This window comes from Denticeps clupeoides, chromosome 10, assembly GCF_900700375.1.
Source record: "Denticeps clupeoides chromosome 10, fDenClu1.1, whole genome shotgun sequence".
In the NCBI taxonomy this organism is placed as follows: domain Eukaryota; kingdom Metazoa; phylum Chordata; class Actinopteri; order Clupeiformes; family Denticipitidae; genus Denticeps; species Denticeps clupeoides.
In genome coordinates, this window is record NC_041716.1 from 3,169,662 (window position 1) to 3,197,079 (window position 27,418).

At 49.5% G+C, this 27,418-nt stretch overlaps 3 protein-coding genes across 5 annotated transcripts; all 3 read right to left on the reverse strand.

Moving 5' to 3' along the window:
* Positions 1–34: 34 nt before the first annotated feature.
* renbp (renin binding protein) lies at positions 35–4,588 on the reverse strand. 2 transcript variants are annotated; one of them, XM_028993558.1, is made up of 11 exons: positions 4,265–4,588; positions 3,821–3,938; positions 3,615–3,690; positions 3,464–3,539; positions 2,931–3,109; positions 2,301–2,525; positions 2,122–2,203; positions 1,016–1,191; positions 803–934; positions 635–722; positions 35–542 (listed from the first exon to the last, which is right to left on the reverse strand). In XM_028993558.1, the coding sequence occupies exons 2-11, from the start codon at positions 3,931–3,933 to the stop codon at positions 472–474; spliced, it is 1,218 nt and encodes a 405-aa protein (XP_028849391.1). In that variant the 5' UTR covers positions 3,934–3,938; positions 4,265–4,588; the 3' UTR covers positions 35–471. The 2 variants fall into 2 exon arrangements, with proteins under 2 accessions (XP_028849391.1, XP_028849392.1); XM_028993559.1 differs by lacking the exon at positions 4,265–4,588 and having other exon boundaries at positions 3,615–3,737; positions 3,821–3,939.
* A 116-nt stretch (positions 4,589–4,704) lies between these two features.
* Positions 4,705–7,322, reverse strand: LOC114798888 (actin-associated protein FAM107A). 2 transcript variants are annotated; one of them, XM_028994970.1, is made up of 5 exons: positions 7,254–7,322; positions 6,566–6,809; positions 6,369–6,489; positions 5,517–5,658; positions 4,705–5,177 (listed from the first exon to the last, which is right to left on the reverse strand). In XM_028994970.1, exons 2-5 carry the CDS (start codon positions 6,798–6,800, stop codon positions 5,058–5,060), a joined length of 618 nt encoding a protein of 205 aa, XP_028850803.1. In that variant the 5' UTR covers positions 6,801–6,809; positions 7,254–7,322; the 3' UTR covers positions 4,705–5,057. The 2 variants fall into 2 exon arrangements, with proteins under 2 accessions (XP_028850803.1, XP_028850804.1); XM_028994971.1 differs by having other exon boundaries at positions 7,258–7,271.
* A 3,131-nt stretch (positions 7,323–10,453) lies between these two features.
* Positions 10,454–27,355, reverse strand: LOC114798877 (protein bicaudal D homolog 2). Its single transcript, XM_028994934.1, has 10 exons — positions 27,104–27,355; positions 24,891–25,205; positions 22,404–22,616; positions 21,854–22,006; positions 19,676–20,161; positions 17,190–18,047; positions 16,930–17,109; positions 15,181–15,332; positions 12,891–13,230; positions 10,454–11,583 (listed from the first exon to the last, which is right to left on the reverse strand). The coding sequence occupies exons 2-10, from the start codon at positions 25,146–25,148 to the stop codon at positions 11,578–11,580; spliced, it is 2,646 nt and encodes an 881-aa protein (XP_028850767.1). The 5' UTR covers positions 25,149–25,205; positions 27,104–27,355; the 3' UTR covers positions 10,454–11,577.
* Positions 27,356–27,418: the final 63 nt, after the last annotated feature.

Below are 27,418 nucleotides of genomic sequence, written 5' to 3' on the forward strand. Positions count from 1 at the left end.
GTGGGGGTGACGCCGCGGACATGAGAACACGCGGTCCGGGGTAAAAAGCGTGCTTTATTGGCAGAAGAAGAGAGATCTGAAATCACAGTACAGCATTTCCTCGTATGGTGGAGTGTAAAGACAGAATCTCATATAGATGATATATTGTCGCCTAATTTAGTACGACATGCACTGCCTTTGGATTTAAGTCGGCATAAAAATACACATTTGCATTTGTAATGCAGTGAAATTTCATATTCAGTTGCACGGGACATGCCCACGGTGTTCCAAGATGACTTTGCACTGCCATGTCACACGTGCTACTAGTTGTACAAGATCTGTGCTTATTAAAGAAAAGTTAGCAAAGAGAGAGACAAATTCCTTTTTACTCCTAAGACCAGGAGTCGCTTAGATCTTTCCGTGTTCCACCACGCCTAATCCAATCAAAATTTGGGGTGCTGGATGGTGCATAGCGGTCCCGCCCGTCACTCGTCACTTCTCGTCCAGTAAGCTGTCCAGGAGTTGCTCACACATCAGAAGGCACCGAGGGACATGGAAGCATCCTGGGAGTGGACCGAACTTATCATCATACACAACGAAATACAGAGAAAAACACGAGACCATCAGCGGACGATTGTGAGAAGAGTCGTCTTGCCTTTAAACGGGCCGCCTTTGAAGTCCAGAGCCACCTGACCCTGTTGAGTCAGGTATCCGAACCACTCGCCGTGGACGGAGTCGGAGAACTGCGCGTGGGGCAAAAAAACCTCATTAACCGGATCTCTCCGGCGAATTTGTTGGTTTAAGGTGGGCCGCGTCGACTCACATGTGAGAACGTATAGTCGTAAATCTTGCCGAATCGCTCCAGCATAGCCGGGTCTCTGGTGTGTCTGTAGGCCATCAGGAATGCAATAAGTGCCTCGCAGTGAGGCCACCACAGCTTCATGCTCCACTCCAACTACAACATAAGGTCCATGCTGATTAACCAGATATCAATTATTATTATTATTATTATTTTTTTTTTTTGCAAATTGATTACCTGTGTTGGACAATGTCCGTCAACATCAAGGAAGTAGAACAAGCCTCCGTGCTCTTTGTCCCAGCCTGTTTTGAAGGGCACCTCCATGAATTTCTCTATCGAGGTCTTCTGCAGGGCCACGTCACCTCGCTCCTGGGCGTACTGAAGCAGGAACCAGCCTGCCTCCAGAGCATGGCCTGCGTTCAAATTCAGATTAACATTTAAAACAGAACAGAAGATCGGGGCTGAATCAGGGACACTGGGACAAGATTCATCCTTCAACTGTACAGCTCCAGTCCCAGCCTGAAGTCTCCTTATTCTCTGTCTGGCATCCTTCATTCAACTCACCAATTTAAACATGCCTCCAATGAGCTCAAGGTAAGTCATTTTGCAAAGGAACCATCACCTCACCCCAAACACTCATAGTGGACGTTACACCAGCCTTGGACCGGAAGAATAGAAGATTCCAGCAACATGGATCCAACCCTACCCATCTTACTCCAGCTGTCTGTTGGTAAACTGCAGGAAAAGCTCTTGTTTTAAGGTGAAGGCCAGGAACCAGAAAGCCTCATTTACATTTAAGGCGTTTGTCTGACGTCCTTATCCAGAGCGACTTACAACGTGCTTCCATGTTACCATCGATGAGGTGATCAATTCTGGTTCACTAGGACCCCCAACTATGAATACAATCTTTTTATTCACTCTGTTCTAGTTTCTATACAGAAGTCAAACAATAAGAAAGTTACAAGTTAATCTAAATATTCTCTAAAGAGGAAGGTCTTGAGCTGCCATGTGAAAGTTCTCAGTGACTGAGCTGTTCTGACCTCGAGGGGAAGTTCATTCCACCACCGAGGGGTCAAGACGGAGAAGAGTCTAGATGAATGTCTTCCTTTTACCTTCAGAGATGGGGGGACCAGGCGAGCAGTACTGGAGGCTCGGAGTATACGAGGTGCAGTACGAGGTGTAATAAGGGCTGTGAGGTAGGATGGTGCTACTACATGTTTGGCTTTGTAGGCCAGCATCAGTATTTTGAACCTGATGCGTGCAGCTACTGGGAGCCGGTGGAGGGAACGTAGCAGAGGGGCGGTGTGGGACAATTTACAACATTTGTGTTCTCATTAAACTACCTGGGTTTTGAAGTCGTCCCTGGCAACCAGGAAGCTCTTTTCCCTCCGCTGAGACGTTTTCCAGAATGGCTGTTCCATCCCTCTGTGCAATAAATCAAACCGAGGAACTGCGGGTGAGCCACAGGAGGACCCGTTAAACGGAGCGAAGCTGGCCGGGCAGCCCGAGAGCGTCCAACTACCTGGACGTGCTGCAGAATCTGCTGCACGCACCAGCCGGCCACCTCGCCGTACTTCCGCGCCAGCGAGGTCCGGCCCTCGCTCAGCTGACCCACCAGGCACAGGAGCATCATGGGAACTGCCATGCTGTTGACCGGAGGGTCCCCAGGCATCGCCGGGCGGCCGAGGCCAGAGGGATCCACCCTCGCCCAGTGTACCAGCTGGTCCATCATCTTCTCAGCTTCTGTCTGGGGGGAACGAGTAGAATTACATTTCGTAAAAGACTTGAGGAGACGCTACGCATTTGGTGTAAGAACCCAGAAAGTAAGCACATGATCACGGATTAAGTAAAAGTTCTCGAATTGAGAACTTCGTTGAGGTTCTCCTTTAGTCTAGAGAAACAGACCCAGAGGGATCTTTGAAAAGATGGATTTCAAGGATGCAAACTTCAAGTCCCACATCCATAATCCTTTACATGTTTCTTGTTGTGGATATTAGTGGTCTTACTTGCCTCTGAAGGACCTGGCTTGTGTAGACCAGTCGAACCCTTGATTGAGCAACATCTCAGACACCCTTCAAATCACGTAGCATCCTTGACGGCCCTTCCGGGGCCCTTATTGAAAGCGTCTCCGTGTCCCGGCGTCCCTTTTTACCTGCCTCTCCTCATCTCCAGTAACCCTGGCCAGCTCATCCATGGCCATGACGTAGAAGCACTCGCTGAAGATGGTCCTCTGCACCTTCACCGCCCTGCCGTCCCTGGTCAGGCAGAACGCACACTTCTCCGGACCGCCGGACGACGGGACGCGGGCGTGGCGCCGTAAAAACGTCCCACCTGGAGGACATAAATCTCGTTTTTCAAGCTCTCGTTCAGTTGAAAGTCCATGCAGACATGAGGAGACCTCGACTGTTGTCCGGCAGTCCTGAACGTTCCTATTGTGACAACTTGTCCTCACTTCTTCTTGTATTCTTCATAACAGCCTCCATAAAGTAGTTGCATCAAATTTTGACGGGTAGTGTAGTTTTTACAGCCATATTTGGGCATTAATAGAAAAGCTGGTTTGGTGACGTTTTTTTTTTTTTTTTTGTGTGTGTGTCACAAGTGATTGTCACACGGTGCACACAGTGAAATTTGTCCTCTGCATTTAACCGGAGCTGTGATCGACTTTGCTGACAAGTCTGCACCCACCTGCTTTAGCCGCTTCGAGGATCTCCGGCCGGCGAAAGCGCTCCACGGTGCGGTACAGGCGGCAGTACATCCACACCTGAGAGCGGATCTCCAGGACATTAGTGGCCAGGCAGCGTTAAATCCCCACAAAGCCGCGTGTTGGGGCGCTCACCTGTCGGCCCTGAAGCCAGACGTATTTCAGCTCGTCGTACACGCTCCCGTCCTTCCCGACGCAGTTGAAAAATCCGCTGTGGAGAAGGAGACCAGTTTTCTGCTTTCAGGAGAATTATTCTTACTGGAAAATGAAAAAATTGTTGTGGGAGTTGTGTGGGAGCAGACACACTGATACTCCGTAACATCAGGCCTGGACCTTCTCACCCGTGCTGACCGTCGTGGGAGTTTTCCAGCCAGAACCCCACCGCCCGGTCCAGCTCGGCCCGGATCCTCTGGCGATACTCCTCCAGCATGGCTGCTGTCAACTGCACACTCATTCACACTTAAAATCACAGAAAGGCATCATTAGCCTAGTGTGTAACACACTCGCCTGTGAACCAGAGGTCCCAGGTTCAAGTCCCACTTACTACCATCGTGTCCCTGAGCAAGACACTTAACCCTGAGTGTCCCCAGGGGGGGACTGTCCCTGTAACTACTGGTTGTAAGTCGCTCTGGATTAGGTCGTCTGGTAAAAGCTGTAAATGTAAATGCTGTCTGCTCTGCTGCCACAATTCCTCCATCATTATGACGTCACCACGTTTTTATGTAACTGTTGAAGCGGCGGGATCACAATCGGCAGAAAAAAACGGCACCGAGAAGCGGTTTTACCGTGCAGATGGAGCCTGGGCGACGGAGAGGACCGGAGGACCGTTCCGGCGCCGCGTCATGTGACCGACGGTCACGTGTTTCCTGCGCCGCCCGTCACGTGATCAGGCGGCGCTTCCGCGGTTCTTGTTCCGTGCGTGTTGTGATGAGGGGGAATGGTTTAAATATGAATCTAATCACTCGTACGTGCGCCGAACAGCAACAGCATGCGGAATGTAAGGCGTTTAATAATACGTGAATTACGTGTTTTGCATCGATTTAAACGAACACAAGTTGCAGAAACTAATTCTGATGCGTTTTGTGCATCTTCTCAAGGCTCCCACAGGTCAACGATGCGAAACACTTGTATTAATCACCGAAACAATTCGATTTGCATTCAGGCTAGCAGTCTGTACGCAGACTGTGACGTCACATGCACCTTTAAATACATGCACAGAGCCGAATTTAAGTTGGAACTTTTTTTTATTTTAACCGTCTGTGTTTGCATGATAGACGTACAATATTCACACAGACTTGATGCAATATGTGGCATGCATGGACAAATAGATAACCCTCCTAACACAGATTCTGGTAACATGGTGTAGGAGAAAACATCACTGAAGGTACAGAACATGAAGAATTCAGCCATCACCTTCATTTGGTGACAAAACTATCCCCAAATCTTTATAAAGTTTGCTGCAGGGACGCCACACGTCCGCCCCCCTGACCCACGATGCGGCCCTGGTGCTGTGAGGGGAGCGACCGCACGGCCTGTCCCTGATCCTCGCCCTCCTGCCGGCCTGGAGAGAGACGGGACTCAGGAGGAGGCCGCGGGCTTGTGCAGCGCAGAGTGGATCTTCCTCAGGTTCTGACGGACCCTCACGAACTCCAGCAGCTGGGCCTCGCCTCGCAGCTTCTCCTCCTGCTCCCTCGCCTTCTGCCCCGGGAGTAAAGTTATGTCACACCGTCCGTCTCTGTGTCCCTGCTTTCAGACACAATTTTGCACGAGTGGGTCTGGTGAGGATTTGTTATTGGAGTGAATTCCTCCAGCAATGAGGATGACCCACAAATGCTGCATCAGCACCGGTCAGACAGCCTACTGCTGCCACCTGGTGGCCGGACATTCAAACGAACTCCTGCTCATTTTACTTCATTTGTTCGGCGTTATTGGCAGTATTTAACTCGTGATTAAAAGGTATAATATGCCGACAGTGGGCAGCGTATATGTGGCGCGACGGGATAAACTACCGACACGTGTGCGCTGTGCCGCCCGTACCTCCTCTTGCCTCTGCTGCCGCTGGAGTAGGACCTGCTCCAGCGGACTCCTGGCCTGCTCGCCCTCCTCCTTCTGCGTCCGCTCCTTCCTGCGCCTCTCCAGGACCTGCTGCAGCTCCGGCCTGCTGCACGGCACCAGTCCCCTGCCCGGCCAGAGGACGGTAAGAGCAGCGCGCGGTCAGGCGGCGAGGCCTGATGGGCGCCGAGTAAAACCACCTTCAACCGCATTCAACCCCACTTCATCCTCATCTGAGTAAATCTGATCCCCTCTGACCGCCAATCTGCACTGGTTTAGGTTCGCTGCCTGAAAGTAGGCCAACGTTAACGTGGGGGGGTGTCGAGTTGCTGGCCGTCCCCGACACAAAAGAGGAGGGGAAGGAGAGACGCCCTCATTAATATTCGAACGCTCCGACTCTCCGGGTCCATAATGCAGGGTGGGCCATTTCTATGGATACACCTTAATAAAATGGGAATGGTTGGTGATACTAACGTCCTGTTTGTGGCACATTAGTATATGTGAGGGGGCAAACTTTTCAAGATGGGTGGTGACCATAGTGGCCATTTTGAAGTCGGCCATCTTGGATCCAACTTTTGTTTTTTCAATAGGAAGAGGGTCACGTGACACATCAAATTTATTGGCAATTTCACAAGGAAAACAATGGTGTTCAATGTCACCAACCATTCCCATTTTATTAAGGTGTATCCATATAAATGGCCCACCCTGTATAACTTTTATAGCAGAGTTATAACTGGTTCCATCGTGACCCGTCTCTGTTCATTCGGCCTCATTAGCTGTCGGTTGATTAGAAGGAAGCGAGAGGTCCACGCCGCGGGTCACCTGCGCTGCTCTTACTTTTTATGGGCCAGCAGCAGCTCCTTGTGCAGCTCCTGGTGGCTCCTGGAGGCCTTCGCCGGGCTGAAGCGCGGGCCCTCTGCCGCGCCGTCGCTGCTGGCCTCGGGTCTGCCTGGGCTTTCTGGCGAAACCGCGCTCTCTCAGTTCCAATCGTGCCGGCTTAAAGCGTCCTGTTCTGGACGCGGTTCATTACTGACCTCTGAGAAGGTGACTGTACGTGTGACTGTTGTTTACGGTGCTGCTGGACGTCCTGGACCTCGGACGGGGCTGCCTGGGAGAGGCGGGCGGGTCCCCGCCGCTCGCCATCGGCCCGTTGGCCGCTCCGAACTCGGGGCTCCGGGCGGGATGGGCGCCCGCTGCTCTCATGGCGCAGGCCAGCTTGAGGGGGAAGAGCACCTGAGTCCTGGCCTGCAGCCACAGCTCCTGCTGCATGCTGGGAGACTGTGGGGGGGGGGACAGGGGTGGACGGGTGGGGGTGCGAGCAGAGGAGAGGTTGGGTTTCGGTTAAGTGGAAATCTATAATTCATCCTGCTGGTCAAACGCCTGGCTTGTCCCGATCGGTTCTGTTTTCTCTTTTCGTTTTGTTGGAACGAGACATGTCAAAGAGACACGATAAGATGAGGACAAAATGTCCATCATGTACACTGGAACCAGCAGAGGTCAATGATGTTTCAGTTATACATGAAAGATATAACATGACAAACCCGCGGCACATACAGTGCATGAAACCAACTCCGTACTTTCCATGAATAAGCGACACGCACGTCGTATCTTTTTACGATCCGATCATATCAAATGTCCATAAATCAGCCATCAGGTCCCCTTTTGAAACTTGATCATCGGAACGAGAAAGAACAGACAGAGGCAGGCGAGAGGAGGACTTACGCACACCGTGTCCCTCCCGCTGGTTCCATCCGCCTACTGCCCGGGATCGCCCGCTGTATCACCGTTACCGGGCGCGGGTGACGTCACCTGACACAGGTGACGTTTAGCGGCGCCCGGCCGGTGATACGTGGTACTGTGATGAATAGAGATGTGTAGAAATGTGTAGTATGAAGAGTGTAGTTGGCCTAGCGGGTAAGAAAGCGGCCCCGTAATCAGAAAGTAAGAAAGTGAGTGAAGTGATTGTCACATGCGATACACAGCAGCACAGCACACGGTGCACACAGTGAAATTTGTCTTCTGCGTTTAACCATCACCCTTAGTGAGTAGTGGGCAGCCATGACAGTGGCACCTTGGCGGATTCAAACCGGCAACCTTCTGATTACGGGGCCGCTTCCTTAACCGCTAGGCCACCACTGCCCCGAAAGTCGCGGGTTCGTTTCCCCATCCGCCAAGGTGCCACTGAGCAAAGCACCGTCCCCACACACTGCTCCCCGGGCGCCTGTCATGGCTGCCCACTGCTCAAAAAGGTGACGGTTAAATACAGAGGACACATTTCACCGTGTGCACAGGGTGCTGTGCTGGGTGATGCTTAAATACAGAGGACAGTAAGTGTGGCTTTGTGGTTTTCATAGGCCAGTGTCTAACCCTCTAGGCTACGACCACACCCATCAGAGTAGTGCCAAGATGTACCGAAAAGCCAACACTTATATGTGTCAAAGGTCATTCAAATTTAATCGACATTTTAAATTTGAGGTCTTGGAGGTCAAAACAGAAAACATCACAAAACAGACACAGAAGAATCTGTTGTGTTGGGTCCCAACTAAACGGCCTTTATCACGTAGGGTTGGCATGAAGGGCACTTCAGCGACATTTTCCCCAGGACGGTCACTATATCTGCACTACATAAAGTACCTCAGAGGACACTCAAACAACCAATGAGACGCCTCGTTTCTACTTTAGCCAGACTCTCCCATGCTCTCACCATCGATTTAGCGCAACTGAAATGCATTTTCTTGCATGTGCAGTCCGGTGCAGCCGTCCCTTGAAAACAAAACCGCCGTTTATCTAAGATGCAAACAACGTCTTAACACTGATCAAAAATTGAATTACATTTGCAGCATTTACCAGACGCCCTTATCCAGAGCAACTTACAATCAGTAGTTACAGGGACAGTCCCCCCCTGGAGACACTCAGGGTTAAGTGTCTTGCTCAGGGACACAATGGTAGTAAGTGGGATTTGAACCTGGGTCTTCTGGTTCATAGGCAAGTGTGTTAACCACTAGGCTACTACCACATTACCTAAAGCATTAATTGCTAAATTTTGTTGTTTTAAATTAAAAATAACATGAGAGACTATTGTTCTCCATCTGCAGCTTTTGTAAAATTGTGCGTAATGACTGCCTTTCGTAATAATTATACTAGTTATTATTGTTTTATACTCTTCCATAACTGAACAACCTCAGTTACCAGGAGTTTAAATCCCCATAAGCGCCAGTGCCAGTTTCATCTTTAGCTCAGACCCACGTTTCTTCTGTCGTGACGTCACGTACCTGGCGCCGGTGAAACGCGGACGGGGTGGGCGGGGCCAGGCAGCAGGACATCAGACGTGACGTCACCAGACAGCGGCGCGGAAACTTTCCGCACCAGCTGGTATCGGGGCGATGACGCAACGCGGCCGTCAAAAGCCGTCTGGTCACAGGGAGGAAGCGGCGTGCGTTTCATAGTCTTAAACTAAAAATTTGTAATAATTTGTTTCATGTCTGTTTTGTTAACCATTGAAACGTCCACTCTTATGCAACCATTTTTTTGTCCCTTTTTGCCTGTTATAGATTTGTTTAGAATTGTACAGGTTACTTTACTTTACTTTACTTTATTTAGCAGACGCTTTTATCCAAAGCGACTTACAATAGGAAGACACCAGCAATTCTCGTTCGGTTTCTATAGAATATTGAGTTTACAAACTAAGAGCCCTGATAAGGCCGAACTTGTCAGTGAAGAGCATGCTCGGAGATTGTTAGGTGCTAGACTAAGAAAAATTATAATGTATTTATACATTTTTGTATTGTTTGTGCAATGTGTACGCATGTGCGTGTGTAAGTGTTAGATTTGTCTGTAATATTTTTGGAATAAGCGGGATTTCACCTGCTTCTTAAAAGTGGTGATAGTCTCGGCTAGTCGTGTGGAGGAGGGCAGGTTGTTCCACCAGCCAGGGACAACAACGGAGAACAGAGATGATTGGAATCGGAGACCCCGTGAAGAAGGAATTTTTAGTCTCCTTTCGTTTGCAGATCTGAGAGAGCGTGTAGGAGTGTAGCTAGGTAGTAGTGTGTTGATGTAGGAGGGCGCAGTTCCATTTACAGCCCTGTAGGGGAGCATCAAGGATTTGAACTCAATGCGAGCAGCTACCGGGAGCCAGTGGAGGGAGGTAAGAAGAGGTGTAACATGGGTGTATTTTGGCTGATTGAAAATGAGACGGGTTGCCATATTTTGGACCATCTGGAGTGGTTTTATGGTGACTGCAGAGGCTCCAGCCAGGAGAGAGTTACAGTAGTCGAGTTTGGAGATGACCGTTGCCTGGACGAGGAGCTGCGTAGCCTGTTGTGAGAGAAAAGGCCGAATCTTGCGAATGTTGTAGAGAGTGAACCTGCAGGATCTGGAGATCGCAGCAACGTGATGGTTCAAACTCAGTTTGTCATCTATCCAAACTCCAAGGCTTTTTGCAGATGCCGTGGGTGTTAACAGTAGCGAGCCAATTTGAATTGAAAGGTTTTGCTGAGGGGAATTGTTGCCCGGAAAGATCAGAATCTCGGTTTTGGATAGGTTGAGTTGGAGGTGTCGCTCAGACATCCATGCCGATATGTCTGAGAGGCAGGAGAGGTTACATGTCATATTAAATTTGAAGTGATTGTCACATGTGATACGCAGCAGCACAGCACACGGTGACACAATGAAATGTGTCCTCTGCTTTTAACCATCACCCTGAGTGAGCAGTGGGCAGCCATGACCAACACGGCATTTTTTAACGTCTGCACTTATTAACGGAGCCTGGGTTTAAAACCACGCCGAACGTAAATGTACATTTGATAAGAATGGTCACTCAGGCCGATTAAATCTGTCATACATAATTAAATAAAAACATTTTTTTAAATTAAATTACACACACACACTAAGGTACTAAATATGACTGCTGCACACAAACATCAGTAAATAATAAATTTTTATTTTAAACTTTTTTTTTTTCTCTCCATACAGACAAAACATGAATGACGAGTTCCATGACAAGTGGCCAGAGGGCTAAAACGTTTTACAAGAGCATGATCTCAGTTTTCACTTTTAAATAAAACACACACACAAACCGAAATATGAATTAAAAAAAAATTATTATAAACAACTCGCTAACTGTTAAAAACAAGCAGCAAGATCCCAGAACCAAGACGAGACGCAGATTTAGCTGCTAGTAGTCCTTTCTTGAGGAATATTTACACCACGGTTACACACTCATTACACACAAGGTGAAGTCGTTCTCACGAACGCGCCCACAAATTAGTCTTCACGCGCAAGCAGGCGGACCCCAGGACGCGAGTGAAACGGGGTGGGGACGTTAAGGCACTAATCATAAACTACATCTGATGCCCAGTTGAGCTGGCAGTGAGGGCCGGGCGCCCAGCTCACGCGGCCCCTGCTCGGGACGAGCCGCGTGGGTCTGCAGCCGAGGGGGGTCTGCAGGCCGGGCGTTTTCGGTTGTGCCTCGGCTGTCGAGAGCGATCTGCATAGCTGGAGGTCCTGAGCTCGGCGTCGCCACGACCTGAGGACTCGTGCTAGAATCAAGTCTCTGGGAATGACTGGTCCCAGATTAAAAAAAATAATAATTTAAAAGGCCTTCAGCGCACTGTGACATAATTAAATCACAGATCAGACGATGAAAAAGTGAAATGAGGTTATCTGTGGTCAGACCATGATGTGAGATGATCACAGCGGATGGGTCAATTTCTTTGCTTGTATATAAAGCCTAAAAGAAGGTTCGTAATACTGTATGGGAAGGTCCTTTGTTTAAAGGGTCACATTTGGTCTCAAGACAACATGCAATAATGTAATAAAATGGTATGATTCGAGGCAAGATATGGTGGGGAGAAAACAAATCCTGGCGTTAAGCACACAACGGAGGAGACAGAACATGAACATAAAGGAAGGACAGGAGCAGAAATAAATCGGGGGGTCGGGCGAGCGGTGGTGAACAGGATGTCTCGGCTCGGGTCAGATGGAGGAGGGTCTGATGAGGCTGAGATGAGATGAGGTGAACGCCACGCGACGTCAGCCGGAGGCCTCACCGCTGCAGGGGAGAGAAGAACCGGTCAAACCAACGGCACGCGCTGAAAACCGATCACAGTCAGTTCTGATTGGCCGAGAGGCCGGCTACAGTAGAAGTCGTCGCTGGCCTGTTACTCTTTGATTAGAACCGTTTCCCACGTTTCCAGGATGAAATAAGAGACAAGGCACATAAATCAATGCCGCATTAACACCACAATACTGTGGGAATTATTTGAGAGTATTTGGCAAACGGGAGACATTTTGATTACACGAGAGCGCACCGCAGGGTTTCCCCAAATCCTCAAAAAAAAAAACCAAGGCCTTAAATATCATTACAAACAACTAGTAACCCTTAAAACTAGACTTTAAAGGTCTGGAAAATACAGAGACCCAATAAAACCCAATAAAATCTCGGAATCCTGGAGAGACTGAATATAAACGGGCATAGCGGGGTTTCAGAGAAGATCCTAAAATTTGATATAAACCACTCGCATCGTACAAATACCTGGTATTTCACTGGATTATTTTTCCGTGGCCAAATATTGTTTTATCTGGTATACGGTTATGCTACACGTCCATGTGCCACATCGAGCAGCCCTATTTGAGAGAACGAACGTACATCGCGGCGAGAAGCGGCGCAGTTGTGCTTTGAAACGTGCAGTGAAACATGCAGCACCGGGGGTAGAACGACTGGGTCGTCCACGCCCATCACAGCACCATATACGCACGATTGGGAGTAACGGACCGTCGGAAAGCAGAACGTGACGGACCTCAGCGGCGAAGTGAGTAGGCGGGTCTGGGAAGGCTCGCCGCTTCCTGAGAGCACCCGCGGGAGCGGGGCGCGGTCCCGGCGGAACCCGTGGGTTTGTGCTCGTTACCGGACTGGCTGGGAGGGCCCGCCCTAAGGCACGGTTGGACTGGCGGAGGCGTGGCGTGGGCGGAGCGCCTGGATTTAGAAACGTTGGGCTGCTTTTTGAGAGGCGCGTGCGCCCCGTTACCTCGAGACTGAGGTCTCGAGTTGTTCATCTGTGCCGGTTGATCGCTGGCGGAACCGTCGCTGCAGATGGCCGCGTTCGCTAAAGAACGTGGAGAGGCCGTGAATTTGGTCCCCGGCAGGGACGTTTTAATAAAAGTGTCCCCGCGGGACGGGGGGCGTGTTCTCCGCTCCTTCTCGTTCTTCCCGGCGGGCGCGGCTGGTCGGATCTCAAACGGGCCCAAGCCACTCGAGGACGACGACGAGCCGCGGCTGCGGATGAACGTGGCGTCTCGGGACAGAGGGGCGGAGGCGGGGCTCTGAGGGGACGAGGAAGCGGAGGCGGAGCTTCTTACGGGGCTGCCGTGCAGGCTGCGGGACAGGGCGCGCAGGTGGCTGGCCACGCCCTGAGGGCTGCCGGGGGCCATCAGCACCGGGCTGGACCGCGGACTGCTCCTCAGAGGGCTCCGCGGGGCGCGGCCCGACTTGGTGCCCAGCTGCTTGGCGCGGGCCCGGCGGGGGCTGCCGCCGTTGCCGTGGGGGGAGACGGGCGCCTCCAGGTCCTCCAGGCGCTGCGTGAGCGCCAGCTTCTGCTGGATGGCCATGCGCAGGAGGGAGTTCAGGGTCTTCTTCTCGTCCTCGGCGGCCGCGAGCTGCCGCTGCATCTCGTCCAGCTGGGTGACGTACTGGTCACACCTGAAAAACGGAGGGAGGGTTATACCGAGAAAAGGCCGAAAACGTCCACATGGTGGTGCTACACACACATTTCGGTGTTTTCACGTCGCCTTTTCTTTTGCACTTTCTGCCAAAGAATATTACAGTAATTCAATATGATTCTAACAGAATCAATGATTATTATTCATGAAATATTTCCAAATCTTCATTTTTGTATGACTATGATACTTGTGCATATTAAAAAAGTTTCACATTTCACAATGGTGGTAGTAGCCTAGTGTGTAACACACTCGCATATGAACCAGAAGACCTAGGTTCAAATCCCACTTACTACCATTGTGTCCCTGAGCAAGACACTTAACCCTGAGTGTCTCCAGGGGGGGACTGTCCCTGTAACTACTGACTGTAAGTCGCTCTGGATAAGGGCGTCTGATAAATGCTGTAAAAATAAAAAAAAAGTCTGCACATTGTGAAAAAAGTTTTTTTTTGGTTAAAAAACAAAAAAAAACAAAAAAAAAAACATGTAAATGTAGAATTTTTGTAGTGAGAATGTTATCATTTTAATAATTTAAAAATATAATTGCTTTCTGATTTTCATAAAATATCAAACAATCATGTGAAACTTATAGAGCACATAGAAATTAATATTTAAATTAAATTGTAACAATTTTCATTTTTTAATAAGATTACTGTTTTTATTTTTTTTTAACCCAATTCAGGAAATTGGATCGGGAACCTGTATCAGTAACTGGTCTGACCGGGTGGGTGGACGTCATGACGCAGGGTCTTCTGGAACATACTGCGGTCGCGACAGATCCCAGCTCTGCGAGCGCTTTCACAAAGAGCAGCAAAAGTCTGTTCCCAAGGGCTCCTTCGTCTCCCTCCTCCCGTTACCGGATATAGTTACGCTTCTCTGGTCATATTCTGCGTGCGTTTAGGGTGGCGGAAGACTGGGATAACCTCTGATGTCTGGACAGCATCAAAATAACATGAATTAGAGCCTGGAGCGACCTACTTGTGCAAGCTGCTCAAGCGAGGACGATTACTAACGTGGCCCTGAATGACAGGCAGAGCCGGACTGGACCCCGCCCGAGAGGCCGCGCACGATCTTCACGTGTTACATAACTGGAGGGAACGCGAACAGGCGAAAGCCGGCGGCTCTGAGGGTCGCGGCGACCGCGGGCGCGGGGCTGATCTGCACGTGAGGCGGGATTGCTGGGAAATCTGATTATCCCAACGCGCCGGTGCTGAGCTCATTTGGCAGAATTTCAGGAGACAGTCCAGGCTTTTAAAGGCCACTTTCATCACATTTAAAAGCCTTCATCATGGTCCAAGGCCCTGGACATTCTGAGGGCCAGGTGCTCTACTAAAAATACAATATTAATTGTATTTTAGCTTAAGTAGTAAATATTATTATTTGATATTAATTTTCCTTCCACATTCTTTTTGGTATTTTTCTAGTCTTTGACAATGTTAACATTTTACCTGTACTTCTGCAAACCACTAGGGGAAATATTTTATTTTCATATTGTACTATTTGCAAGTTATTTCCAGTGGTGGTTTTTTTTCATATGGGCGACATGGGCCATTGCCGAGGGCGGAATTACCCCCTTTTCTGTTGCCCATTTTCGTTGGAGGAAGGGCGTCTGCTGATTACGACGGTGCGAGGACAGGGACTGGCAGCCGCTGAGCAGCAACTCTGAAGTAACTAGTCATTTTTCATGATATTTAAGACCTTAATTTTTAAGGCAGAGTATTTTTAAACCAATTGACCCTGTATTATTCTGGGTCACACAATCTAAATCTATTAACCAAAATTGGTTCAGACTAACTAGAAAATATTTTGTTCTCATCTATTAAATATGGTGAAAAACTGATTTATTGTATGGCAGTCATGATAATTGATATGAATTATGGACCACATCTTCTGAAGATTTACGCGCTGCTGAGTTTCTGGGCGCTGAACAGTACCTGCTGGCGAACATGACGCGAAGAGAAGAGAAGGTGGCGGCGTCCTCCTTCAGGGCCTTCAGTTCGTTGCGGAGCTTCACCATGGTCTCAGACACCATGCTCTTCTCGGCCTCGTATTTAGTTTTCAAGTTGGTCAGCGCCAACTCTGCCGTCTGCCGGGAAAGCAGGGTCGCAGAAGCAGGGAGGGATGTTCAGGACTTATAAATATACAGGGTTACTATACTTTTAAAGAGCAAGTGGGATCAAAACAGCAGAAATTGTGATTGATCTTTTGCTGATACACAATAACGATGCCATCAGTACTAGCTGGGGTCATATGACAAAATTTTACTATTTAAAACAAGTGACGTTACAAACGTCCGACTAGTAACTGGGTATCGTAACCCCCAACAATAAAGAGTGTAGTTTATAAGAGGGAACGGAGCCGTTTGCAAGAAACCCCGTGGCCCTGTAAAAGCGGCGTTAATTTAGAGGATGTGGCCCACAGCGAACCCAGGCTGGCGCTTTCGGAGGCCGCGTGTGACGAGTCGCCAGCCTCCGCTCTGGCAGAAACGGGTCACCCGTGCGCCTCGGGCCGGCGGCAGGTTTTCAGGCTGACCGGACATGGCACCAGTTTAAGGGGCAGTCGGCAGGGGAGAGAAGTTCTTTCATGGGTTACGCGCTACTACTGAAAAAAAGCCACATCTTATAGGCAGAGGTTTATTGTTCAATAAAAAAAGCTTATTGACCTCCTAAGCGAGTTAAAATGGATAAACTGTTATCTCTCAAAGGGCAAGATTTGGACCTGAGCAATAATATACCTTGTCTGTATTATTCCCCCACTTGGACACAAACCAATAGACAGAAAAAAAAAAAAAAAAAAAAAATCTAGATTATACAAATATACAAAATGTTCTTTAAAAAATTAGTCTTCGGGATTTGAACCAGCAACCTTCAGATTACGGGTCTGTTTCCTTACCCTCTGCATTAACATTTACAGCATTTACCAGACACCCTTATCCAGAGCGACTTACAATCAGTAGTTACAGGGACAGTCCCCCCCTGGAGACACTCAGGGTTAAGTGTCTTGCTCAGGGACACGATGGTAGTAAGTGGGATTTGAACCTGGGTCTTCTGGTCCATAGGCGAGTGTGTTACCCACTAGGCCACTACCACCCTCTAGGCCTCCACTGCCCACAGGAATATAAATTAAGCATTTATTTTGCATAAATAAACATCTCTCCTAATTATCCGGTCCCCTAAGTTAGTATTTACACTAATATTATAATGAATTGTACATACTAACTTACAATTTCTACTACAGTGATGGCAGTGCACTACATTATTTCATTATGCAACAATTACAGTAGTGTGGGGAGGAAATACGTTTAAATAAAAAACAACAACACAAATAAATGTAAATCATAGACTGGGCCTTGTTGGTGCAGTAGGTAACGAGTCAGTCTCATAATCTGAAGGTTGTGAGTTCGATCCTCAGACAGGGCAGTGTTTGATTTATGGTGGCAGTGGTGGCCTAGCGGTTAAGGAAGCGGCCCCGTAATCAGAAGGTTGCCGGTTCGAATCCCGATCCGCCAAGGTGCCACTGAGCAAAGCACCGTCCCCACACACTGCTCCCCGGGCGCCTGTCATGGCTGCCCACTGCTCACCAAGGGTGATGGGTCAAATACAGATTACAAATTTCACCGCGTGCTGTGCTGCTGTGACCAACACTTCACTTTTGACTAGCGCAGCAACACAGGAGACACAGACCTGTTTGTTGGCCTTCAGGACGGTCCTGAGCGTGGCTATCTGCTCCCTCTTGGTGCTCAGCAAAGACCTGAGCTTCAGCACCTCCTCCAGCAGCGCCGCCGCGTCTCGGTCCGCCTCAGCGTTCGCGGTGCCTGGCGCGGAGGGCAGGGTGCCCTTCTTCCTGCACAAGTCTACTGCCACCTGGACACGACAAACAAACAAACAAACCAATAGATTCAAACTAGGAAAGCGCAGATATTGGTGTAACGTGACTACAGCACCTGCAGCTGCTTCATCTGGCAGCGGATGACGGCCACCAGGTTCTTGACGTTGGTGGGGTCTCTGAAGTCCAGGGTGGGGGAGCCGGGGCAGCTCCCGCCGCCGGGCGAGGACTCCCCGCTGCCTCCCCCGCTCCCCGCACCGTCCACCTCGCCGCTCGGGCCGGCCCTGCCGACGAGGTCTCCGGAACGGCGGCGGCGGAGCGGCCCGTGCTGGACGTGCTGGACGTGCGGCCGCCCGGCGCGGTAGAAGTCCAGCATGACGCGGCTGGGCGTCAGGTTGCTGCAGACGCAGACGTGGTGGTAGAGGTTGGCCAGCTCCTCGGAAAACGCCAGCAGCTCCTCCTGGGCGACGCTGAGGTTGCCCTCGGAGTCGGTGGCGACGCGGCGCGTGGCGCCGATCTCCCGCTCCAGCTGGCCGATGCGCTCCTGGTCCTGCCGGCTGGCGCTGATGCACTGGCGGATCTTCTCGGCCAGCTCCTGGGCCTCGGCGCGCCAGCGCTCCTTCTCCTGCCGACAGCGCTCCTCCAGGGCGGCCGAGCGGGCGCCCGCCCCTCTCACCTCCAGCCTCAGCCGCGCCAGCTCCTCGTTGGCGGCGCGCATGCGGCACTGCAGCACCTCGGAACTCGAGGTGTCCACCTCATAATATTCGCCGTCGGCGTGGACCACCCTGAAGCCGTTTTCCACGCGGTCGCCGACCTGGCGCTGCGCTGTGATTGGCTGGCTGGCCTCCGCGGCCTGCAGTCTCTGTAGCAGCTGCTCCGCCTTGGCCTGCTGCTCGGTGAGGGCTTCCCTGGTCAGGGTCAGCTGCTTCTGGAGGTCCTGGACGGTGCTGGTAAGCCCCGCCTTTTCACACTCGGCCTGAAAAGGGCGTGAAGACACAAACAAACAAGAAAATTCCACATTTTTTAATAAAGAATTCCTAAGATGCGATCATCATGTCAGTGAAACAATGAAAATTTGCATTCCGGTACCGGGATCACAATTAACAGTCCCATAAAAATATCGCTTTGTGGGGTTATTTAACATTAATACGAGTTTCCATAGCCTGTTGCGTGACTGGTGGCTGTAATTCTGCACCAAGATACAGTACTTCAGATACATTATTAAGGGACCAGAAAGACCGATATAAAAAAATATCGCCGTTAATCTATTCACAAAGTTGGGTTGGGAGCTGGGTCTATACTACGCAAGCTATTGTGCCGGAGTTAAGTGGTTACACTACATTTATAAGTATATTTCTTCTTTCTTGTGTCTTTTAGTTTCTTATTTCCTAAAGACTTATTTTGTTTTTGAGACCTGGTTCGGGTCTCTTGGACACATGGCGTGAGTTGTAAGAGGTGCGTGGGGTTTGTGTGCAAAACGTTATTTCTTTCATTTTAATGTATGTACATATTAGGAATATTTTGCATGTGTGTTATTTTGTGAATATTTTTTTATGTTCTATATTGTAGAGAGAGGTGCAGAAAGACGCGATGTGTGATGCGATGTTCTGAAGCAACGTTGCACAGAAAATCTCTTGGGTGTCAGCTCATCATTTGTGGTTCAAGAAACGAAATCAAAAAGTTACACAACGCAGTAGAAGAACCGCTACACTATGATGACTTTCACCTTGATATTTTAGCGCGGATGTATACCTAGCCGAATTGCACTGTAGGGGGCGAGAACGAGTCTTCGAACTGTGAAATTACCACATCAAACGTGACGTGGTAACATGGATGCTGCTATTTATCTAAATAAACAGTTGGTAAACACAAGTACATCTTATTGGACATAATTTATTTTCATCACCAATTATCATAGTAGCTTTCTCATGCAGTTTGTGATGCATTTTGGGAACAGGAGATGAGCCCCTGGTCTAATGCGCCACCTGGCTTGAGAAACCCGTTCTCAAACACTTAGTCATTATTTGGGTAGCACACATATTCTGAATGCCTTCGGCAGAATTCAAATGAGCCATTTTAATCTAGATTAATATAGAATAATTTTGCTTACTCTAGATTAATTCCAAGTCTACAGTGAGATTAATCTAGATTAAGAAAATTAATCTATGCCCACCTCTAATATATATATATATATATATAAATAAATAAAAAAGATGTGTCATGGGACCTTTAAAACTCACACCTATTAGATGACTTGCGTGAGCTTGAACGTTTATGATTCGTAGACAACTGCCGTGCAGTGTTCTAGGTGTTGTAGAACTCAACAGGATTGTGATATTATAATAAATACGGGCAATGTATCAATATAGTTTCCCCTTGGTCTGAAAGCATTGCGGCAATAGATGTAACGCAAACCCGCAAGACGGCATTTTTGTGACAGAACATCACTCTAGAGGGCAACTTCCTGGTACAGGATGTGGGGGGGCCTAACAGGAAGTGGCAGCTGCAGGTCTACGGCTTCAGCCTGAAAAAAGCATCATGTTACTAATAAAGCAGAGACGTAGTAGGCATCAGTGGGTGTGTGTGTGTGTGTGTGAGGTCTACCTGAAGCAGCTGCTGTTTCAGTTTCTGGCTGTCTGAGAGATGCAGTTCGCTCAGCAGGTCAGACACCAGGCCCGGAGCAGGCGGGCGGAGGAAGACGTTGCTGTTTCTCGGCGTGGAGCAACGCTGCACGGCGTTGCCGCTGCCGGTGGAAACCTTGGATGGAGGTGGAAACCCAGGGCTGGGACCATTGTTGTAGCCACTGTCCTGGTCCTCGCACAGACGGTCCCCTCCATCCTGGCTGTCGTCCGCCTGATCCAGGTGGAGCTCTAGGTGACTGACCGAGTCGAAAGGGTTGAGAGCCATGGCTGAGAGCTCCCTCCTCAGGCTGTTCTTCTGCTCGCGCTCCTCTTTCAGAGCCTCCAGCGCCTCGTCCAGCTGCCGCTCCGCAATTTCCCTCAGGCGGCCCGCCTCCTCCAACTGTGCCCGGAGAAGCTCCTGTTCCTCCTCTTTATGGGTCAGTTCTAGTTTCAGGGCCTCGAACTCCACCTGTACAGAACCACAGGGAGAACATCTGCTGCAGACCTTAGCTTCAGGTTGCCTAGTGGGTAACACACTCGCCTATGGACCAGAAGACCCAGGTTCAAATCCCACTTACGACCATCGTGTCCCTGAGCAAGACACTTAACCCTGAGTGTCTCCAGGGGGGGACTGTCCCTGTAACTACTGATTGTAAGTCGCTCTGGATAAGGCCGTCTGGTAAATGCTGTAAATGTAAATCGACACTATTAAGCTCCGCGTCACAGGCTCATGGTTAATTCCATTATGGAGCACAAACCGCACCACATAATGCGTTTTAGAACTATAACTCGTTATTTCAGTTCAACAGAACAGTAGGTCTATAGATATCATGTGTTATTTCTACACTGGCAACAACAAGGAACGCTCATGGTCAGGACACACGTGCATTCTTGCGGTACGATGAGAGTTGCAATAAACCGCTACAATCAAATCAACCCCTCCTCCATCTGGGCTTGAGTGCCGCTTCGATGCTCTGTTCCTATTGGTTGCGCATTACAACTCGCTGAGTCTCTATATACTAGCAGAAGTTATGGAATCCATAAAAAACTGGTCTTCTCACAACCTCGGTTATTGTTTCTATAATAAGCATGAATGAGCCTTACCCTAGCGGGTAAGGAAGTGGCCCCGTAATCAGAAGGTTGCCGGTTCGAATCCCGAACCAAGGTGCCACTGAGCAAAGCACCGTCCCCACACACTGCTCCCCGGGTGCCTGTCATGGCTGCCCACTGCTCACCAAGGGTGATGGTTAAAAGCAGAGGACACGTTTCACCATGTCACCGTGTGCTGTGCTGCAGTGTTTCACAATGACAATCACTTCACTTTCACTTTTTCACCAACATCAAATGCTTAACAAAGGCAAAAAATTCACAGCCTGATGATGTCTTCTACTTGCTACAGGACAACAGGTCCATCTACTGCTCCATTACGCACACGCCGTTCTCAACAGGACGGCATCTGGAGAAATCAGTTCGGGCGCCTGTGTCCAGCTGTCCATTCAGGGCAGCTATTGTGTGGCTGCGCCTCTGAGGGCATTTAGAGCTGAGAGGGGCAGCGGTGGGGGGACGGTCACAAGACCGCAGCTCAAATTCAGCCCACAAAGACGAGCATTATTCAGTGAGATCGGCAGAATCGCACAGACGCAGCGGCCAAATTAAAGGAAGGACATTTATTACCTTCACTTTTCTATCTGATCTAACTTTTCAATCACTTCTGGACTCAATCCCCCCCCAGAGTCCTTGCATAAACTTTTTTTTTTTTTTTTTACTTTATACTTTGACCTCACTCATTTGCACACCTTCACCCTGCCTGATAAAACACAAAATATGTGCATGTTAAAGAAATAAAAAAATATTTATATATTTGGCTATGTTTGCAATATTTGCATATTGGTTCACTGTATACTTGCAATATTTGCAATACTCTGGTCTGTACAGTCGCTAAAGCATTTCACTGCATGTAAATTACATTAATCAACAGTTACAGGGACAGTCCCCCTGGAGACACTCAGGGTTAGCAGTCATGCGCAGGGACACAATGGTAGTAAGTGGTAGAAATATTGGTACCAGCCAATGCCAGTTTACATTCCTAGAAAGGGCGTTACTAAATGTATAGTAGTTTCATGCGAGAAGTGAACTAGAACATGAGGATGATGGTCCTGACCTGGTTCTCCTTGAGAAGGGACACCTGTTTCTGCAGGGAGATGTTCTCCTCCTCCAGCTCACTGTTGTCCTGCAGCTGCTGCAGCTCACGCATCTTGTACTCCTTCACCTCGTCCCGCAGGTGGCCCTTCTCCGCCTCCAGACACTCGCACTCCTGATGCGCGCGCACACACACACACACACACACACACACCTTCTGTGAGACATGTTTGCTAAAACGCTACATGTTGGTTACTGGTCATTCTTAATTTACAGCTCTATGGCGTCTCTATGGTAAACGCAGAGTACTCTTGTGAAATAGCGTCTGTGTGACTGCGCATGGACATGATATACAGAGTCCTTTAAAACCAAGAACTCTATTTACAGAGTACAGTACAGGCAGAGTGTGAGGTGTGACTTCCTTTTTATTCTATGTTGTATTCAGTGATCCTGAGGGCATTTAGCTACGCCATTCAGGTGTAGAAGATAAATAATAAGATAAAAAAATAATTTAAAAAAAAGTGATCTGAGGCAATCTGGCAACACAGGGCTGACGTACTACCCAGGAATACCTTTTTGAGCTGAGCTGAGAGCCCTCCCAGCCTCTCGTTCTCTGCCACGGCGTTGGTCCAGGAGACGCGCGTCTGTCTCAACTCTGTCTGCAGCTCCTCCATTCGCGTCACCATGGCAGCCTCCTTACTGGCCGTCTCCTCCAGCAGACTCTCCTCGCGGCTCTCTCCATCCGCCGCTGCGCGTTTATGACTGCTCACCGAGTCTGCTAAGGCCTACACACACACACACACTTATTGCATGAACTACTTACACCCTTATCCAGAGCGATTTACAATCAGTAGTTACAGGGACAGTCCCCCCTGGAGACACTCAGGGTTAACAGGGCGACAATGGTAGTAAGTGGGGTTTAAACATGGGACTTTGTGGTCTTCTGGTTCATAGGCAAGTGAATAACCCGCTAGGCTACTACCACCCTAAATCGGATCTACTCACAGGTCAAGAATGTGGGCTTTTTTTGACAATGATCCTATTTGTCTCAATAAGGGTAGGAATGCAGGGCAACATTTCTATAAACACCCATTTTAAAACCCCAACTTGACTCAGATATAGACTTCCCTCAATTATGTAATGAAGTCACGGGAACCAACTGGAAGGAAAGGGCAAATTCTCACTGTACTACAAAATACTTACAAACACCAAAACCTGGCAACACCACAAGCACCTCTCTCACCCAAACATTATAAACTCTGACACTCAAAGAGAAAAGGATTCTGGGTGACTGAGCAGCATTGGGGTCCTCCTGTGCGTACATCACCCACCCCCCCTTTGTGTTGACATCACATTCTGGCAGGTCCTGCGCATAAAGAGACGACAAAACGGACTCTTCAACATGAACAAATGTTAATGAGCCTCTCTGGGTTCCCACAGCCCTAAACCGGTGTCGCTGGGCACCGGTCAAGTGTCCTGCAGGACTAGTAGCACTGGGGCAAGGCACAAAACGTGCAACTGAAGGAACCAAGTATCCTCGTTCTACACGTAAAGAGCGGAAATCAGACTGTGAACCCCCACGAAACCCACTCTTCAGGTCTCTCCTACTCTCAAAAACCGGAAACGCTGGATCAGACGTGGCCGAAATGCCACAACGAACTAGTAATGATTTTGGCATACACGAATGCATGGATTGAATCCATCCATTTTAGCTTCAACATAATCTCTAATGTCAGTGGAACTAGAGGAAGAAAGTTTGCAAATTTGGGACACTTTCTCCCCATAAAACCTGAGATTAGACAATTCTGATTTAGACCCAGAATTTATTATTTATTTTTTTTAACCTTCAGTCCGCCGTACAAGTGAAGATGTTATGAATTATTTTTATACTGTTGGAAACATTTTAATAATTTGAGATACTGGATTTCAATCGACTTAAAAGAAAAGAAATGTTATTACCTCGCTATTCTAATTTAATATCAAATGCCATCAAGGTTGTACACAAATACAAGTTTAAGGCATAAATGACTTGTTAAATGTTTCAGCGTTTGTGCAGCTTGATGTGTGTACATTTCAGGGATATGCGAACAGAATCCGATTACAACATTACTCACCGCTTCGCTTTTACTTTCATGTGTCTTTAAAAGTCTTTAAAATCCCTTACAGGATGTTCTATTCCATCTCAGCAGACGTTCTTTCAGGACATATAGCGGGCACGAAAGGGAACATTGCTCAAGTAAAGTACAGATTATTTCCGAAGGTGGCTTTACGCTGAAGACTAATTATTACGAAGGAAATAATGCAGCGACTGGACCAGAACGTCGTAGGGTCGCTGGCGTGCATGTCCGTGAGCCCCACGAGCCTTACATACCAGGGCAGATTTGAGGAATGCCGGAAGGTCTTTGCGCCGCCATATGATCATGATCATTATTTCTGCGGCTGGAAATCGGCCGTCCAAGAATAAAGTATTTTACGAAACACACGCGGCGCGCACAACAACGCCATCGTAATACGCCGGATTACTTTAGGCACCTGGAGTCAGGGTTTTTTTTTTTGCCACTCCGACTGGTCTTGTCTTCGTTTCAACTCTGATGCCGAGGACAAGATGCAAGTAGTAATAAATCGTTTTATTTGCAATATGTTACCATCAGATACAAAGCAGCCTAGCGGGTAACACACTCGCCTGTGAACCAGAGGATCCAGGTTCAAATCCCACTTACTACCATCAACCCTGAGTGTCTCCAGGGGGGGGACTGTCCCTGTAACTACTGATTGTAAGTCGCTCTGGATAAGGGCGTCAGAGAATTTACCAAATAAAAAAAAAAAGAAACCACAGGAGCACGTTGAAACCAGTACGATGTACAATATTAAATTTGCACAAAATGACAACGATGACAAAAAAGGACAAAAGCCAAGCACAAAGCCCCCCCCCATACATTTACAGTCCAATAAACTACGTTGTCACTGTTTTTCACACCGGTGTCACATTTTTTGGCCCTTGGGTGAATAGACGGAGACGCAGCCGTTACCTTATAAGGAAGTCGACACGAGGCGCGTACCTCTCTGAGCTGCTGCAGCTCCTGCCGGAGTCCCTCCTGCTCCTCCTCCAGCTGGCCGTTGCGGCTCTTCAGCGCCGCGCTCTCCTCCAGGACGGCCAGGCCGTAGCGGGCCGCCTGCAGCTTCTCCTCCGTGGCCTCCTGGAGCTCCAGCGTCAGCCTCTCCACCTCGGCCCGGAGGCCGCGGCCGCCTTCGCCCTCGCCTTCATCCTCCTCAGCCTCCGGCATCCTGCCCTCCTCCTCCTCCTCCTCCTCCTCCATCCGCTCTCACGCCTCCTGCGAGGACGGAGAGGCCGAGTCGTGCGTCGAGGAGACGTGCTGTTGCAATTACAGGGTTTTTAAAGGCGGCTGAATGATCCATCAGCCTGAACGCGTGAGGCCGTGTGTGTTCCTAATCCTCTTAAATCCCCATTCACAGACCTGCTCAGAAGTCACAAATCACATCTCTAACATATCAACACGAACATCGACTTGTTCTGCACGGTATATACTGAATATCACCGACCCCTGCTGAGCGAAGCACCGTCCCCGCACACTGCTCGCCATGGGTGATGGGTTAAATGCAGAGGACACGTTTCACCGCGTGCACCGTGTGCTGCGCTGCTGTGCATCACGATGGCAAAAAATCACTTCACTTTCGACATCCAACACCGCAACACAAATTTACAGTACGCGGACGAAACCCGACTAATGCCACATACGATTACGGGCTTTAGACGGCGTTCTGGCGGTTCACTTTTCCCCGCCACCGCCTCTGGGGAGGACGCTCACGTTCTGAGCACACCGTGGTGAGGATTAGCGCCGATCGTCTTTCAGCTGCCGCGGCCTTGCTGGGACGGCCTGTTACATCACCGCTGCGCCGCTTTTCAGGCTCCGAACGACAGAGGTCACTTCCGAGCGCGGAGCATTTTATAGTTCACACGACAAAATTTCCAACAAAATCTTACGTGGGCGTCTTCACCTCTACTTTCCAGCCGGTGACCACGCCCCACGCACGGCACCAGTGTAAGTTGAGGCGTCCACAAGATTTACATAAATAAATTATCGAGACCAAAATATGACCTTCGTCACTATTTGTGCACGCAATACGCACAACTCATCTTATAAAACAATCATTAAAAAAGACCACGTTCCGGCAGCAAGACGACTACCACGCAGGTCGTCCCCGAAAGTGAGGTGACTGTCACTCGTGATACACGGCAGCACAGCGCACACAGTGAAACGTGTCCTCTGCATTTAACCCATCGCCCTTGGCGAGCAGTGGGCGGCCATGACAGACGCCCGGGGGGCAGTGTGTGGGGACGGTGCTTTGCTCAGTGGCACCTTGGCGACACCGGCAACCTTCTGATTGCCGGGCCGCTTCCTTAACCGCTAGGCCACCGCTGACCCGGTTTAATCCATTTATAGCTGCACTTTGGGCCAGGTCAAAAACAGCGCCCAGACGGTTAAATGTAAATATTAGTAAACTGAATATTTAACTACGCTATTTTAAAATGGCGTAGTTAAACACTCGCTATTTTAGTTATATTTCACGTTTACGGCTGACAAATGAAGAGAAGAACAGCGCAACTAGTTGTGGACCAGAAGACCCGGGTTCGAACCCCACTTACTACCATCGTGTCCCCGAGCGTCTCCAGAGGGGGGACTGTCCCCGTCACTGCTGGTTGTAGGGCGTCTGGGGTAAATGCCGTCATCGTAAATTAACGTCAGTGTCTCGTCAACCATCATTACTCGACGTGCCGTAGAAAGCACCAACTGGTTAGTGACTAGTTATCGAAGCGACACGCCGTTATTCAATTAGTCACGTAAACTTGTAGAATTTTAATTATTTACCCAAAATGACAGGAGGACTAGTGAAATAAAAAGTTGAACTAGCCAACGTGGCGAGGAACAGGACATGCTAATCATCATAACCAAACCGGTACCGGCGTCAGGAGGCGGCTAGTTCGTGGCTCTCTGGCCAGAATCGGGATTTAAAAAGCTGTCGAATTACGAGGTGAAGCCCCGGACCGAGTTAGCGTGCAGCGGCGTCGGCGGCTAACGAACTTCCACCCCGGCTAACGCCGAACGGTCCGGGCTCGGGGCCCGGGTTGTCGCGATAGAACCGCGATAACGACGCTGCCCGGCGGGGCTATAAAGTTCCGGCGACGGGGCACACCGAGCCGCCCGTCCGGCCCGCAGGAAGCAAGCGGTTCCGCCTGCGCACTCAGCCTCACCTCCTCGTCGATTAAAACATGCTGCTTCCTGACAGGAATTTGGCGGCCAGGCGCTTGGCGGGTGGGTCGGTAAAACGCCCGGGACGTCCCGTTTCAACGCACCACCCGGCAGCCGGCTGTAGGGGGGGGGGAGAAAGGCCAGACGAGTGCCGGGCGCAGAGCCGCCGCCGCCGCCGCCGCCGTTTGAAAGTCCTTGCGCGCCGAAACGCGGCCCGGGAGCGAACAGCTGAGGCCCCGCCCCTAACGACCCTGGGGCGTGGTCGGAAAGACAGGAGCCACGCCCTTCTGAACATTCTCGTTGGTAAGAGAGGATTA

Bases quoted from the DNA above. Each gene is read 5' to 3' on its own strand.
- renbp (XM_028993558.1), bottom strand. From the start codon at position 3,933: ATGAGTGTGCAGTTGACAGCAGCCATGCTGGAGGAGTATCGCCAGAGG. The intron at 3,691-3,820 runs GTGAGAAGGTCC...CCTTCTCCACAG, and splicing joins TCCCACGACGGTCAGCACGG to CGGATTTTTCAACTGCGTCG. The intron at 723-802 runs GTGAGTCGACGC...CCCCACGCGCAG, and splicing joins ACGACTATACGTTCTCACAT to TTCTCCGACTCCGTCCACGG.
- LOC114798888 (XM_028994970.1), bottom strand. From the start codon at position 6,800: ATGCAGCAGGAGCTGTGGCTGCAGGCCAGGACTCAGGTGCTCTTCCCC. The intron at 6,490-6,565 runs GTCAGTAATGAA...CGGTTTCGCCAG, and splicing joins GTACAGTCACCTTCTCAGAG to AAAGCCCAGGCAGACCCGAG. The intron at 5,178-5,516 runs GTACGGGCGGCA...CTCCCGGGGCAG, and splicing joins GGCAGCAGAGGCAAGAGGAG to AAGGCGAGGGAGCAGGAGGA.
- LOC114798877 (XM_028994934.1), bottom strand. From the start codon at position 25,148: ATGGAGGAGGAGGAGGAGGAGGAGGAGGGCAGGATGCCGGAGGCTGAG. The intron at 18,048-19,675 runs GTAGACCTCACA...CGCCCTTTTCAG, and splicing joins TGAAACAGCAGCTGCTTCAG to GCCGAGTGTGAAAAGGCGGG. The intron at 15,333-16,929 runs GTCTGTGTCTCC...CTTTCCCGGCAG, and splicing joins TCCTGAAGGCCAACAAACAG to ACGGCAGAGTTGGCGCTGAC.